Source organism: Salmo trutta, chromosome 4, assembly GCF_901001165.1.
Source record: "Salmo trutta chromosome 4, fSalTru1.1, whole genome shotgun sequence".
Taxonomy (NCBI): Eukaryota; Metazoa; Chordata; class Actinopteri; order Salmoniformes; family Salmonidae; genus Salmo; species Salmo trutta.
This window is the reverse complement of record NC_042960.1, coordinates 5,661,885-5,679,345: the sequence shown is the minus strand read 5'-3', so window position 1 is coordinate 5,679,345 and position 17,461 is coordinate 5,661,885. Positions and strand designations below refer to the sequence as shown.

Sequence of the window (17,461 nt, the reverse complement as noted above, 5' to 3'; positions counted from 1 at the left end):
TCCTCCTAGTATCGGCACTTTGATTGGACAAAACTGAAGTCAACGTGTTCTTTTTTATTATGAAGGTATAAATTATGGTACATTAGGACACACATCATATGAGACTAAAGACTAAATGCACATTGAATGCAAATTAAATGAATACACAATTAATATAAAACATTGAAAACAAACATCTTAAAATTTGCAATTTAAAATTGCATGCATTTGTATTTAAAGGCACATTTTGGAAATGAGATATTTTTAAAGTACTTTATATTCATGAAATTAAATTGATGTAAACGTAATAATGTATAGCTCGATACAATTCAACTTTTATGTTGGAGTTTTGAGTAAAGCTGCAAGCCAGTGGACACCCCCAGTCCCCCTCGGTAGCGGCCTACACACCCGCCCATCGGTGCGTCATTTAGCCGTGCCTAACGGGGAAAGGGGATGAGCCAGTCGGGTGCATCCCAGGCGAGGAGGAGTTGCAGGGGACCGGAGTGGCAAGGCGCTGCATGACATCGCAACATGTTGACTTCAGTTGAGTTTGTTACAGTAACATTCACAAGAATAAAGAACATTTTCAAATAAACTGAGCAACTTGACCTCATAAATAAGATACATTGTAGTGGTGAAGTACACAAGGACCCAATGTGGATTATGTTATTCTTCTCACATACTTTCCCTATATGACCATTTCCTCACAAACAATGAAATATCCTTCACATAATACTTTAAATCACATAATAGACAATAAATACTGCATGAATACAAAATAGGTTGGGGTGTTCAAAGCAACACTGGCGGTGAATGCCTGGTGAACACGACCCTGAACTGGGGTGGAGTCCCTACTCCCTACTCCTCCCGCAGGCTCTGCACTGCACTGTACTTCTTACAGGAGTTCTTAAGGCAGGCAGGGGGCCAGGTGATTGGCCAGCAGAAGGAGCAGGGCACCTGGGTCTGCACGTTCCTCTCAAAGAAGTTGAACACGGGGTTCCACCAGGTGTTGGTGAGGTAGTTGTTGGGCGAGCACCGCAGGGCCTGTCAACAAAAACAACAGGCAACTTAAACGTGAGCATTACATCATAGGAGACCTCTTCATCGCTGGTACTGATACCACCACAGTGCTGTGGATGATCCTCTACATGGTCGTAGTAATGTAATAATGTTTTCCATGTCATTTGTACCCGTTTACACCACAGAGAGGGTGCAGGCGGAGATGGATGAGGTGGTGGGCCCAGACAGGGTCCCGTCTCTCACTGATAAAGGCAGCCTGCCGTTCACGGAGGCCACCATCATGGAGGTGCAGAGGTTGACTGTGATGGTCAGTTAAGAACAAATTCTTATTTACAATGACGGCCTACCCCGGCCAAACCCGGATGACGTTGGGCCAATTGTGCGCTGCCCTATGGGACTCCAAATCACAGCCGGATGTGATACAGCCTGGAATCGAACCAGGGACTGTAGTGACATCTCTTGCACCGAAATGCAGTGCCTTAGACCGCTGCACCACTCGGGAGCATTAGCACAACAAACAAAGACAAGGAAGAGCCTTACTGAAGAATAAATAGTCCTCTTTCATTTTTTTGTCTTTTAGCAGATGCTTTTATTAAGAGCAACTTACAGGAGCAATTAGGGTTAAGTGCCTTGCTCAAGGGCACATCAACAGATTTCACCTAGTCAGCTAGGGGAATGGAACCAGCAACCTTTCAGTTACTGGCCCAGCCTCTTAACCGCTAGGCTACTACCCAGCCAAAAACAATTGTAAACTTTGGCATAAACATCTATCAATACTAGTAATATGGATATGTAGAACATCTCATTTTGTGCAATTCAATAATCAATGAAATTGTTTGACAGTCACGCAATTGACACAACTACAAGGAGCTGTAACAGTAAATGTCAGGCCCTATTATGATGTCAGCCTTAGTTTTGTCAGCCTTAGTTTTGTCCAGCAGAGGGAGTAACACCATGCCAACACATTATACCACTTCTATAACCTACTCATTGTGATGACACTGCTATCAAACAAACGTTCACACTTGTAATTCACAGAACTATGGGAGGTTTACACAACATTCCCTGAAACATGAAGGTCCTTACGTTAACATTAGGTTAATCATTATGTAAACATGCAGAAAACGGTCTTCTCTTGAGGTGAATCTCACAGGGTGGGTACAGCCATCTATCATGATGATCCTAGCCAGGCCTAATGGATGAGGATGAGGGTGTACTCTGAGTCGTGTAAACACTGTGGTAGGTGGTTCAGAAGTGTGTGTGAGTGCTTCTGACATTGCACGCACACACACATACAGCTAACCTTGTGGGGACACACAATTCAGTCCCATTCAAAATCCTATTTTCCCTAACCCTTACTCTTACCCTAAACCTAGCTCATAACCCTAAAACTAACCCTAGCTACTAACCCAAACCCTTAATGTAATTCTAACCCTAACACTAATTCGAACCTTAACCCTAAACCCCCTAGAAATAGCATTTGACCTCGTGGGGACTAACAACATGTCCCCAGTTGGTCAAATTATTGCTTGTTTACTATTCTTGTGGGGACTTCTGGTTTGGAGCCATTTCTTATTGGTCTATTAACTAATTTACCACCTGGTGATTTCATCAGGCAGGCCAAAACTATATCCCACTAAAATTGCCTGAAATTTCAGCCTGCCTTTTCAAACAGCTCTTACATTACAATGGCATTATCATAATTCTCACAATTTAACATATTATTCCAACCTCCGTGTCACAATATATTTAAAACACAGGTAAATCAAGTTTTTGACTGCACTGGGCCTTTTAAACTGCTGTGTTGTCAGTATTTTCTTGCACATCCACCAAGAGGTCTGCAGAGAAACCAGTAGAGATTGAACAAGCTGCTTGTCAAAAGGGACACTTTTTGTACTTTGTCTCATTCTCACTGGTGGGTGTAATTAAATTCATCTTATAAAAGAAGATTCTAAAGCAGCAGTATTCAACTCTGACCCGACGAGACCCAGAGCCTGCTGGTTTTCTGTTCCACCTGATAATTAATTGCACACACCTGGTGTCCCAGGTCTAAATCAGCCCCTGATTTTTGGGGAACAATGAAAAAATTGATAGTGGAACTGGCTTCCAGGTCCAGAGTTGAGTTTGAAGGTTCTGAAGACTGGTAAGCAGTTTCTGCTGGATAGTATCAGTCCATCTGCAGTATCATCAAGAATCTACTTTATCATCTCTGTCCATCTGCTGTATTATCTATCTGCTTCTACTACAGGACAGTATCATGTCACCTGGACGTTGGCCATGGTGTGGTACCACCAGAAGAGAAACGATTACTCTATCTAGATCACAGGAGGTTGGTGGCACCTTAATTGGGGAGGACGGGCTCGTGGTAATGGCTTTAGCGGAATAGGTGGATGGGTGATCTAGAATAGGGGATTCCATTTGTTCCGTTCCAGCCATTATTATGAGCTGTCCTCCCCTCAGCAGCCTCCACTGATCAATATCTCACCTGGATGACCAGAAGAGAATGTGTCATTTATTTTTAAGCTGTTTCACTGTCACATACGCCAGATAGGTGCAGTGAAATGTGTTGTTTTGCAGGGTCAGCCAAAGTAGTACGGCGCCACTGGAGAAAATTAGGGTTAAATGGCTTGTTTAAGGACACAGACAGATTTTCACATTGGGTATTCTAACCAGCAACCTTTCAGTTACTGGCCTACCCCTGTAAACCCCTAGGCTACCTGCCACCCCTTTACTATATCTAGTATCAGCATCATTCTAGATTCTACAGTATCAGCATGTCACCTGGACGTTGGCCATGGTGTGGTACCACCAGAAGAGGCGTGAGGTGATGAAGTAGGCCACCACCACATCCACACTGTAGTGTTCATGGGCCACCAGAATACACACCACTCCCACAGCAGCCAGCAGCCAGCACATCAGGTGGTACCACCAGAACGTCCGCGGGGAGTCTGGACGAGACAAAACACACACAGGAGGTTCTTTCATTTCATTAACCTGGTCAATGTTAAGTGGACGGCCATATAAACACATGAGTCTGGAGTGGGGTGGGGGGGGGTCCCTCCATCAACAAAATGTATATCTGCCCGGTAACATTACTACCTAATCCAGAAAATGTTCAGACATCATGATGCCGTAGCTATGGGACCTTGTTTGACCTAACAGATAATCTAACCTAGATGAGAATATGATATACTTGTTAGTTATCAATAATTAACAGTATTTAGATGTGTGTGTGTGATATTTTATCCAGTACTCACACTCTTTAATAAACAGGTAGGTGAGGGTGAGCATGACGGTGTGTCCGCTGTAGAGGAAGTCACCACACATGAGGTGGGAGCCGGTGATGGACAGACCGCCGCCGGAGATCAACGTCAGCACACGCTGCATCTTAGCGTGAGAGTCTCCATACAGCTGAGAGAGAGATGGAGGGAGAGATAGGAGGGAGAGAGAGAAAGAGAGGGGGGGTTGAGAGAGAAAGAGGTAGGAGAGAGAGATTAGCTTGACAGACAATACAAGCAGCTTCAGTTACAGGAGTAAAGAACATTGTACAAAACATCATTGTAACATCACAGAAACACAAACAATGTTCCCGTGTGGCTCAGTTGGTAGAGCATGGCACTTGCAATGCCAGGGTTGTGGGTTTGATTCCCATGGGGAACCAGTACAAACAAAATATTAAAAAGTATGGACTCGCTACCGTAAATCGCTCTGGACAAGTGCATCTGCTAATTTTAATTTACGTACAGTTGAAGTCGGAAGTTTACACACACTTAGGTTTGAGTCACTAAAACTCGTTTTTCAACCACTCCACAAATTTCTTGTTAACAAACTATAGTTTTGGCAAGTCGGTTAGGACATCTACTTTGCGCATGTCACAAGTAATTTTTCATACAATTGTTTACAGACAGATTATTTCACTGTATCACAATTCCAGTGGGTCAGAAGTTTACATACACTAAGTTGACTGTGCCTTTAAACAGCTTGGAAAATTCCAGAAAATGTCATGGCTTTAGAAGCTTCTGATAGGCTAATTGACATCATTTGAGTCAATTGGAGGTGTACCTGTGGATGTATTGAGGCCTACCTTCAAACTCAGTGCCTCTTCGCTTGACATAATGGGAAAGTCAAAAGAAATCAGCCAAGACCTCAGAAAAAAAATTGTAGACCTCCACAAGTCTGGTTCATCCTTGGGAGCAATTTCCAAACGCCTGAAGGTACCACGTTCATCTGTGCAAACAATAGTACGCAAGTATAAACACCATGGTACCACGTAGCCGTCATACCGCTCAGGAAGGAGACGCGTTCTGTCTCCTAGAGATGAACGTACTTTGGTGTGAAAAGTGCAAATCAATCCCAGAACAACAGCAAAGGACCTTGTGAAGATGCTGGAGGAAACCAGTACAAAAGTATCTACATCCACAGTAAAACGAGTTCTTTATCGACATAAACTGAAAGGCCGCTCAGCAAGGAAGAAGCCACTGCTCCAAAACCACAATAAAAAAGCCAGACTATGGTTTGCAACTGCACATGGGGACAAAGATCGTACTTTATGGAGAAATGTCCTGTGGTCTGATGAAACAAAAATAGAACTGTTTGGCCATAATGACCATCGTTATGTTTGGAGGGAAAAGGGGGAGGCTTGCAAGCCAATGAACATCATCCCAATGTTGAAGCACGGGGGTGGCAGCATCATGTTGTGGGGGTGCTTTGCTGCAGGAGGGACTGGTGCACTTCACAAAATAGATGGCATCATGAGGGAGGAAAATTATGTGGATATATTGAAGCAACATCTCAAGACATCAGTCAGGAAGTTATTAAAGCTTGGTTGCAAATGGGTCTTCCAAATGGACAATGACCCCAAGCATACTTCCAAAGTTGTGGCAAAATCGCTTAAGGACAACAAAGTCAAGGTATTGGAGTGGAGTGGACATCACAAAGCCCTGACATCAATCCTATAGAAAATGTGTGGGCAGAACTGAAAAAGCATGTGCGAGCAAGGAGGCCTACAAACCTGACTCAGTTACACCAGCTCTGTCAGGAGGAATGGGTCAAAATTCACCCAATTTATTGTGGGAAGCTTGTGGAAGGCTACCCGGAATGTTTGACCCAAGTTAAACAATTTAAAGGCAATGCTATCAAATACTCATTAAGTGTATGTAAACTTCTGACCCACTGGGAATGTGATGAAAGAAATACAAGCTGAAATAAATAATTCTCTCTACTATTATTCTGACATTTCACATTCTTAAAATGAAGTGGTGATCCTAACTGACCTAAAACAGGGAATTCTTACCAGGATTAAAATGTCAGGAATTGTGAAAAACTGAGTTTAAATGTATTTGGCTAAGGTGTATGTAAACTTCCGACTTCAACTGTAAATGTTTGGAAGTGTTAATATGAGCCTGTGTTAATGGATAGAATTGTACCTATCCAATGAAATTGCATTTAAACTCGCCAGTGTCGTCATCTTTCTCCCATCAGATCACTGTACCACAATACCCAGAAAACCTCGATTCCCTGGGGCATATATTTCCGATCGAACTCAAGACCGGATGTGATAACGTTTGTGTCTCCAGGGTTCGAATCCAAAATGGCTTTTTTTATGAGCAGCTATTGAGCATTGCAGGCAGATCGATATGAGTTCTGGAGGGAGCCAGGATGAGATCACGGCATGACTTGGTTCACATGCCACAGCTGACACACACACACACACACACACACACACACACCTTGGGGGCACAGGTGAAGTGATTGCCGGGTACAGGAAGGGTTGTGATGTACATGGTGACGCAGCGGTACAGGTAGAGGGTGCCAATCAGGAAGAAGAACCTCCGACCTGCAATCGACCTGGAAACAAACACACAAATGGAAAATAAATGATGTCATCAAACAGGCCACTGTTAAAAAGGGCTGTGGAACATTTCTCTTGGACATAGAACAGCGGAGGCTGCTGAAGGGAGGACGGCTCATAATTATGGCTTGAACGGAGCCAATGGAATGGCATCCAACCATGTGTTCAATGTATTTGATACCATTCCACCTATTCCGCTCCAGCCATTACCACGAGCCCGTCCTCCCCAATTAACGTGCCACCCACCTCCTGTGACATAATAATAATGAAAATGTCATGTTCAGCATACCGTAGCACTTCATATAGCCTACAATCACTGTCTTATACTGTTAAACCTGAATGTTGTATAGTCTGGTTAGAATTTCACATACATGGGGATAGCCTTTGACACAGATATCCCAAGATAATCGTTCTCTTACTTGTATCTGAGGAAAAGCCACTGTATAACCCAGATTCCCACCAGGAGCATGCCGTTGATCTCGGTGACTGTGAACGCCCACTTCACCCGGTCAATGTAGTCAAAGAACTTATCGGGCAGTGGCGGGCTGTTCTCCTTCTCCGGGACCCTCTCGTGGACGACCGTGATGACCACGGTGGTTAGTACCAGGTTGAAGATGGCGTAGAAGAATGCGATGGCCGTCTTCCACCACTCTGTGGGCAGCCGGTTGCCCTTGGCGTCGGGCAGCGAGATCTTGACGTAGTCCCTGTGGTGCCCGATGACCTTGCGTAGGCATCGTTTCGTGTCCTCCGGAGTGTTTTGCCCGTGTTTGGGGCAGTTGGCGTTGGGGAGGACCCCAAAGACACTGGCGAAGACCCCGCTCTCACCATCCATGCCTGGGTCCAGATGGGATGCAGTCGGGTCCACGAGCGCCATGGTCCAACACTGTCTACTGTCCACACACCAATGAAGAGCTCTCTGGTTCACCCAAAGTCAGCTAGTGCCTCTGAGGGCCCTGGATAAATAGGAATTAGTCCTTGTTGTTGGGCCTACTGTATTTGGTTTGACTGAGGCAAAGATGTCTTCCCCCTGAAGAAGAACAAGAGGTTAGGATTTCAGTTTCATTTTGGTTCAAAAGGTGTTTACTGTGTGCTTGTTTCCTGCAGGAGAAAACAGAAAGGAGACACTGGAGAGACTTGAGCCGTAATGGAAGGATGGAATGCCTATCTGAGGGTAATCACTGGCTAATGTTCCCTCATTGTCTTCAATTTGGCTGGAGACAGACCTGTCTGTTGGAAACTCATGACAACCTCTTCTCATTCTTCAGTTAACAACAAGCAGCCGTACAGTACACTAATATCCACCACCATTACATTAGCAAAAGGACAGTTGTAAACTGAGATACTAATTAATAATACCAGATGTCAAGGAAGTCATCATTGTGAAATGCAAGTAGGCTACAGATGTAGGATCTTAATCTGATCACTCTGTTGCAGAACTTTCCTGCAATGCAGGACATTTAAAATGTGTAGTGTATTTGAGGTTTAAAATGGCTTCTGAAATTTGTAATTTCCAATTTGAAATTTCAGACTTCCTTCTCTCTATCGAAAAATGTATCAAAACCTAAACATTTCCATTAAATATAATAATAATAATTCAAATTTCCTGTTGCTGCAGGATTATCTTCCTGCTGTATCAAACTAGCAAATCCTATATCTGCATGTCCCTTTCATTACTAACTCTTCAACTATCAGCTCCTGTCCTGTGATTTAAATAGTTTGTGTTTAAATACCACATTTTTTCCCCAAGAAACCTGCCAAACTTCCTGGGGAAAAAAAACAAATAGTCGCTTCTCAAAATAGGTAGTCCAGGGATGATGCCAGAACCAAAATAGGAATCACTTCCCCAAAGGTTTTCGTAATGTAGCCTAAGCAAGGCTGCTGGTTTGCTTTCATGCAATAGAACATTAGTACATGAAAAGCCATGGCTCCATAATGATGATTTAGGATTAGGATGATGATGAGCAGGGAGGTGGTGGAAACTTCAAGATGTTTACTTTAATTCCACTACTCTTTATATTTAGGATTAGGATGAACGAGAAGCAAGGAGGTGGTGGAAACTTCAAGATGTTTACTTTGATTCCACTACTCTTTATATTTAGGATTAGGATGATGAGAAGCAAGGAGGTGGTGGAAACTTCAAGATGTTTACTTTGATTCCACTACTCTTTATATTTAGGATTAGGATGATGAGAAGCAAGGAGGTGGTGGAAACTTCAAGATGTTTACTTTGATTCCACTACCCTTTATATTTAGGATTAGCAAATTAAGGAGATGGAGTTTACTGTACTAGTCGTTCCTGGCTGTATCAGCTTAAATGTTCCTTTTATCAAAATGTTCTTTGTGGTGTTTACAACTGCAGGCTATTCCAGGGTGTTGACATGAGTGTTTATTCAAACCTTTTGTAGTTGGATATTTCCCACAAGCACTGGCTCATTTACTCTTTGAAGGCTCTTATTTTGGGGACTCTGACAATTGCACCAGATGTTCTACTTCTCAGACCTGAGTTCAAATACTATTTGAAAGACTATTGCTTTATTTGTGGTTAATTGAGCTTGCATGGCTTAATGGACCATTAGAATAGTCCAAAAACTGCAAACCCCACCCACCTGGCATTCCAGGCAGACTAGAGCAAACACTCAAAAGTATTTGAAAGATTTCAAATAGCATTTGAACCCAGGCCTGGTGCTTTTATTTGAACTGCAAGCGTGTTCTTTCTGTCAAGGAGGATCTGGAACGGTTATCAAACCATTTGTAGCTCCGCCACGGCAATGTAGTTCTCTTTCTGTCCTCCCTGCCTGAGCTTATATCCCCAGCCTCCTCTCTTCTTGTCTGACTATAGCTATGCCAGCCAGGAGCGGTCCAAATGCAGGCTTCACATGTATAGACTATATGTTCTGCAAGACTGCCTCAAGTAGTTACAGTGTAGAAGCTGCTAACTGTACACCATGTCACTTGGCTTGTGTCGTCCACCTTGCATGGATGTTTGGAGATTCAGGAAATGGAGATTGGTTGGGAGATGCATGTAGTACATCTGTATGTAGTTGCTGTATGAAGTGTGCTGGCCGGACAGACTGTCACTGTACTGTAGGCTAGATCTGAGACTTGAGAGAGCAGAGAGAGAGAGCAGGTAGAGCGAGAGAGATAGAGGGAAGAATTAGAGAGGAAGAGGTGAAAAAAGAACGAGAGAGGAGAGGTAGAGAGATAATAGGTAGAGAGGAGGAGGTAAAGAAAGAAAGAGAAGAGGGAAGGAGAGAGAGGGAGGTAGACACAGATGGATAGAGAGAGAGGGAAAGAGAATAGGTAGAGAGAGGTAGACATGGGAGGAGAGAGATAGAAGAGAGAGAGAGGGGTGTCTGTGGAATGCCTTAGTACCTATGGACTGTCTCATAAAGGGAGGACACCAATCAGAGGGGCTTTGTCCCGATGCACAAGAACACACAATCCCATTGTACCAGCTGCCCATCCAGGTAAAATACACACAGGGCTAGTAATTTGACACACACACACACACACACACACCACACGTTCAAACACACACAATACATAGACACATTACACCGACTGCACTGTACTTTGAGGTTTCTTTGAGCTAAGAAAAGTGAGCCCAACCCATTGCTTATCCAGCTTTCAAAGAGAGGGTATCTGGCTTGATTGAGTCCTAAGCTAAGTATAACCTCCGACTCCAAGGCCTACTACAAATGAAATCTTCAGCCAGGGGGTGGATGGATGACTGAGACCACGGAGTTGGTATCCTCTATCACAGATACAGATGAAAGTCTTAGTATAGGGAGGCTTCAGTGTACCTGCGAGATTCACACGGCCGAAGAGCAAAGTGTGTGTGTGTGTGTGTGTGTAACATGAGACTGACTAAAACCTGTTGACAGACACACCTGTCCTGCGTCACATTCCTCCGGCTGCACAAACACACACACTGAGAGCAAGGGGTCGCCTTCTGAAATTCAAAGTACACTTTTCTCTGTTGTCTTTATTTATTAGAGAAAATGTTTTTGCAACCACATGCTTAAACTCTCAAAAAGTGAACAACTGTAGCTACAAAAATAAAGAATTGTTAATTTGATGTGGGAGTAATAGATAGTTTACTGTCAACTTTCCAGAGGTGGACAAACTAGCCAAAACAAAGGACCATGACTTACCTCAAGCCACAGGTCCGTTGACTAGTGGTTTCCATTCGCGCGTCAGAATAAAGCACAGATTCTTGGACACAGGACCATGAGTTGATTTGGGACGGAGCCTTTTTTCTTGTTTCTTTTGTGTTGAAGGGGACCCCCATTTAAAGCATCCATGAGGTTTGAGGTGTTAAACCTGGTGCCTGGTCCTTACTAACTAGTGTGTATATATCTGGGATTGATTTAGTGACTCAAATGGGGTGATAATAATGGTTGGTTTATAACATGTTTCCAGGTTTAGTTTATTGAAACTGAATTGATATGCAGGCTTCACATGTATAGACTATATGTTGAAACGGAATTGATATGCAGGCTTCACATGTATAGACTATATGTTGAAACTGAATTGATATGCAGGTTTCAAATGTATAGAGTATATGTTCTGCAAGACTGCCTCAAGTAGTTACAGTGTAGAAGCTGCTAACTGTACACCATGTCACTTGGCTTGTGTCGTCCACCTTGCATGGATGTTTGGAGATACAGGAAGTAGAGGAATAATAATTCATAACTTTACCTTGTGTTTGTGTTTATTCTTAAGTTAAAAGAACAGGGAGAGTGGTATATGAGCAATATACCACGGCTAAGGGATGTTCTTAGGCACGACGCAACACGGAGTGGTATAGTAAAAAGAAAGAGAACGCAACACAGCATGTATTCCACTATTCCAATACAGGAGACATGAACCAAAAAGGATGCCAGTAAAATGTACTTTAAAATGGGGCTAATCTCTGCCTGTTCTTGCTCTCTACCTCTTTTCAGTTAATGATGAGGGCACTTAAGGAATGGCCTTTTTCTATTCTCCTGCACTTCAAAAGCTTCTGCCGCCGTTTAAAAGGTGCGAGTGCATCTCCGGCTTCCAAAATACATCTCATACTGAACAAAAATATAAATGCAACATGTGAAGTGTTGAGCTGAATTTTTTCTTAACCTTTATTTAACTAGTCAAGTCAGTTAAGAACAAATTCTTATTTTCAATGACGGCCTAGGAACAGTGGGTTAACTGCCTTGTTCAGGGGCAGAACGGCAGATTTCTACCTTGTTAGCTCGGGGATTCGATCTTGCAACCTTTCGGTTACTAGTCCAACGCTCTAACCACTAAACTACCTGCCGCCCCGAGATCCCAGAAATGTTACATGCGCACAAAAAGCTTATTTCTCTCAAACATGTTTCTACAAATGTGTATTTCAACCCTGTTCTTAGTGAGCATTTCTTATTTGCCAAGATAATCCATCCACCTGACAGGTGTGGCATATCACAAAGCTGATTAAACATTACACAGGTGCACCTTGTGCTGGGAACAATAATGTCACTCTAAAATGTGCAGTTTTGTCACACAACATGTATCAAGGTTTGAGGGAGTGTGCAATTGGCATGCTGACTGCAAGAATGTCTACCAGAGCTGTTGCCAGATAATTGAATGTTCATTTCTGTACCATAAGTCGCCGCCTCCAATGCCAGCTCGTTTCGGATAGAACACCACCTTCCTGACTCACAGATGTTTTGCTTTCTCTTATGTAACAAACTTCTGAGAGGATGGCTGTAAACAAATAACTACGGTCCTGACTGTTGCTCTCTGAACAAAGCTCTATTAGGAATCCTATATCAGTAAATTATATAGACAAGTAAGCACATCAAAGGCAACATGTCCTTATCAAGAAGCCTTCTCTGTCTCCTCTCATTCTGTAGCGCTTAGGCCAATACTCAATGTTTTGATGCTTCACTCAAGGCTATCAATCAATGGCAGGTACCTCAATGCTCTCTCAAGGTTACAGACAGTGCAGAGAGCATCATAAGGGCTAAAATATGCTACAGGGCTTTATGAGTAAGTAAAGGTGTGGATATAAGTATTAAGTCTATAATTTCTTTCTATTCGTATTTACTGTAACTAATATTTTTCAGATGAGATTGGAGATGACCTGCAGGTCAACAGATAACTAGCCTGGTGGAGAGGCTTTCACCTGGTCCTCCCAGCTGTGTGCACAACACAGCCTGTTTATCCACCAGTCCCTACTGCTGCACCCAGTTCTCTCTCTGAGTCTACAGGGATGGGTGGTGATGGGAAAACTGGCAGCCAAACCTATCCCACAGACTGAGTAATTGATGGCACTCCACTCTCCCCATGTTAGCTATGCTAGCTATTTCTAGAGGAGCCACCCCAGTTGCCATGAAAGCTGTATTTTACTCTAGAGGAGTCGTGAAACTGCGGCCACCATTTTGGGCCCACATAATGACATGTTACATGATAGCTGTCCAGTTATTTTGTCAGATTCACCATCAAAGGGAGGGTTTAAAATAAAGCAGAGTCACTACCAGAAGTGACTCAGCCCTGTGGCGGATCAGAGCTCATCATAGTGAAGAGTCCCATCCAAAATCCTATTTTCCCTAACCTTAACCCCTAACCTTAACCCCTAACCCTAAAACTATACCTAACCCTCAACGTAACCCCTAACACTAACCTTAATTGTAACCCTAACCACCCCTAAAATAGCATTTTTCCTTGTGGGGACTGGCAAAATGTCTCCACTTGAGGATACTTAAACACACACACACACACACACACACTGCTCCCACAGAGAAAAAACAAACACTATTCAAGAGCTTTGCAGTTTAGTTTAGAAATGTTTGGAAAGCAATCACATCATATTTGAGGAGACATGTTATGGGGAACCCTAAGTGGACTATGATGCTAAATGCAGCTTTGAAAATATGGATGTATGTTTATGTGAGAGCGGTTAATTATGCATTTTTAGTGGAATGAATGATGGCAAGTCCCATCAAATAGGTCAGGATTCAGTGTATGTCCTTTCCCACTGTCCAATCAATGCGTTTGATTTAAATAAAGTTCAGTCAGTGAATAGATAATGCACAGTAATCAAGATGAGGTACTGCCTAACAGAGGAATATTGCCATATCGTTGTCTGTTAATAAGACCTTTTTAGAAACACCCCAAATGTCCACATTTACTTTGCCTTCTTCATATTTCTTAGATTTTAGCTCTTTATCATTGAGTCTTCTTATTGCAGAGATCGCTCTCTTTCTTCGATGCCCCTCTTGTTGAGTGAGAAGGAGCGGTAACAGCATTGGAAGGTCAGCCGATTTAAATCAGTTTACCAACTTTTTACCTGCATGTCACATGTGCAACCAGAGGAGAAAAAAATCCTAGACCACCTTTACTCCACACATAGAGATGCATACAAAGCTCTCCCCCGCCCTCCATTTGGCAAATCTTACCATAATTCTATCCTCCTGATTCCTGCTTACAAGCAAAAACTAAAGCAGGAAGTACCAGTGACTCGCTCAATACTGAAAGGATCAGATGATGAGGATGCTACACTACAGGACTGTTTTGCTAGCACAGACTGGAATATGTTCCAGGATTCATCCAATGACATTGAGAAGTTCCCCACCTCAGTCATCGGCTTCATCAATACGTCCATTGATAACGTCGTTCCCACAGTGACCGTACATAAGAAATCCCGCTATGCCCTCAGACGAAACATCAAACGCAAAGCGTCAATTCAGGATTTAGATTGAATCCTACTACTACTCTGACGCTCGTCAGCTGTGGCAGGGGTTGAAATCTATTATTACAGACAACACAGGGAAACCCAGACGCGAGCTGCCCAGTGACGCGAGCCTACTAGACGAGCTAAATGCCTTTTATGCTCGCTTCGAGGCAAGCAACACAGAAGCATGCACGAGAGCACCAGCTGTTCTGGATGACTGTGTGATAACGCTCTCGGGAGCCGATGTGAACAAAACCTTTAAACAGGTCAACATTCACAAAGCCGCTGGCCAGACGGATTACCAGGACGTGTACTCAAAGCATGCGCAGACCAACTGTCAAGTGTCTTCACCAACATTTTCAACCTCTCCCTACAGCTCAGCGTTCAACACCATAGTGCCCACCAAGTTCATCACTAAGCTAAGGACTCTGGGACTAAACACCTCCCTATGCAACTGGATCCTGGACTTCCTGGAGGGCCGCCCCCGGATGGTAAGAGTAGGTAACAACATGTATGCCACGCTGATCCTTAACACTGGGCCCCCTCCGGGGTGTGTACTTAGTCCCCTTCTGTACTCCATGTTCACCCACGACTGCGTGGCCAAGCACAACTCCAACACCACTAAGTTTGCTGACGACACAACAGTGGTAGGCCTGATCACCGACAATGACAAGACGGCCTATAGGGAGGAGGTCAGAGAACTGGCAGTGTGGTGCCAGGACAACAACCTCTCCCTCAATGTGAGCAAAACAAAGGAGCTGATCGTGGACTACAGGAAAAGGCGGGCCGAACAGTCCCCCATTAACATTGACGGGGCTGTAGTGGAGCAGGTCGAGAGTTTCAAGTTCATTGGTGTCCACATCACCAACGAACTATCATGGTCCAAACATACCAAGAGAGTCGTGAAGAGGGCACGACAAAACCTTTTCGCCCTCAGGAGACTGAAAAGATTTGACATGGGTCCCCATATCCTCTAAAGGTTCTACAGATGTACAATCGAGAGCATCCTGACGGGTTGCATCACCGCCTGGTATGGCAACTGCTCGTTATGTGACCGTAAGGCGCTACAGAGGGTAATGCATACAGCCCAGTACATCACTGGGGCCAAGCTTCCTACTGTCCAGGACCTATATACTAGGCGGTGTCAGAGGAAAGCCCATAAAATTGTCAGAGACTCCAGTCACCCAAGTTATAGACTGTTTTCTCTGTTACCTCACGGCAAGCGGTACCAGAGCACCAAGTCTAGGACCAAAAGGCTCCTCAACAGCTTCTACCCCAAGCCATAAAACTTCTGAACAATTAATTAAATTGCCACTGGCCTATTTACATTGACCCCCCCCCCCCCCCCCCCTTTTGTACACTGCTACTACTCGTTGTTTATTATCTATGCATAGTCACTTCACCCCTATCTACATGTACAAATTACCTCAACTAACCTGTACACCAGCATACTGACTCAGTACCGGTACCACCTGTATATAGCCTCGTTATTGTTATTGTGTTACTTTTAATTATTATTTTTTACTTTAGTCTATTTGGTAAACATTTTCTTAACTCTTCTTGAACTGCACTGTCGGTTAAGGGCTTGTAAGTAAGCATTTCATGGTAAGGTCTACACTTGTTGTATTCGGCGCATGTGACAAATAAAGTTTGATTTGATTAACATTGTAAACAAGTTCAAGCCTGTCTTCCATCAAGACATAGGACCAAATAACATGTGCATGTTCCTACTCTTTTACATGGAAAATGAATTCACCAACAGCACATAGCAGTAACTTTAACCTTTCCCCTTAGAAACCAACATGGGCAGGTCTCCGGTCTCGGGTCGCCTGAAACCACTCTGTTACACCCTGGTGGCTTAGCCACACATGGGTGGGTGCCTGGTGGATAATTTCAGGGTATGGAGACTGCTAGGGCTCCAGAATTACAGGGCGGGCGCCGGGGCGGGTTGTGTCTGTGTGCTGAGCAGCAGGTCTCCACATTTAACATTTACTTTTCAGGAACAGCCCTGGTTAGTTAGTAGGACACAGCCCCCCCTTCATTTACCACCATGTTCTAAAAGAGGGTTCTGCCATGGAAATAGTCATTTTAATTTTAAGGGTTCCATGAGCTGTTCTGTCTCTTGTAACTCAATGGAAGGCCATTTCCAGACTTTCATAGACCTGCTGCAATTGGAAGTGGGCCGGTATTGGATTAATATAATGTAATTAGACGAAGAAACATTTGAACATCTACTGTAGCCTACATCATTGGCTTGTACATTACATGTATTCTATTCAAATACTGTATAGTTAGCTTAGTTTAGACGTTCAGAAATAACATATCACCTGTAGAAGTGTGCCATGTTTACAGTATTTCCTGTCCCACGTCATGCTGCCAATGAATGAAAACGAACCTGTTCTCTTGGCCCTAATAAAGTATCTTCACATGACATCATCATTTCGTGCACAATATTAGGCTAGTATTCTTTCACCACGGAGGCATCTTTGCTTGCTTATTTAATATTGGGAAAGATCATGTTTGAATTTGGAAACTAGGCTATTTGGAACTGTCCATGACTATAGACTACACAGTGAATGAAAGAAAAACGTATTTTGTTGCCGAACTACAATGACGTGACCTACTGGCAACGTAACATAAATTGGCGATACCAACCTAGATCACAATCTTTATCTTCACAGGTTGTAATATTCATTCCATATAATGCAATTCACTCTAGGCTATTTAGTAGCCTAGCATACGTGCATTTGGTTATAATTCATTTCATATAGAACATATCGTTTATCAACCTACCTGTCTTGCTTGGGATCCTCTCCAGCTGTGCGCCTTGTTCTTTCAGCGTCCAAACTCCTAATGTTTACATGGCTGGAATGAACTCTGTCTTTGAGCGTGCGCTCCTCCCATACGCAACATACAGT

At 43.5% G+C, this 17,461-nt stretch overlaps 1 protein-coding gene across 1 annotated transcript; it reads right to left on the bottom strand.

Annotated features, from left to right (window-relative positions):
- Nucleotides 1-34: 34 nt before the first annotated feature.
- Nucleotides 35-17,461, bottom strand: LOC115191728 (phosphatidylcholine:ceramide cholinephosphotransferase 2). Its single transcript, XM_029749583.1, has 6 exons — nt 17,337-17,461; nt 7,270-7,877; nt 6,729-6,846; nt 4,257-4,410; nt 3,781-3,947; nt 35-1,023 (listed from the first exon to the last, which is right to left on the bottom strand). Exons 2-6 carry the CDS (start codon nt 7,722-7,724, stop codon nt 838-840), a joined length of 1,080 nt encoding a protein of 359 aa, XP_029605443.1. The 5' UTR covers nt 7,725-7,877; nt 17,337-17,461; the 3' UTR covers nt 35-837.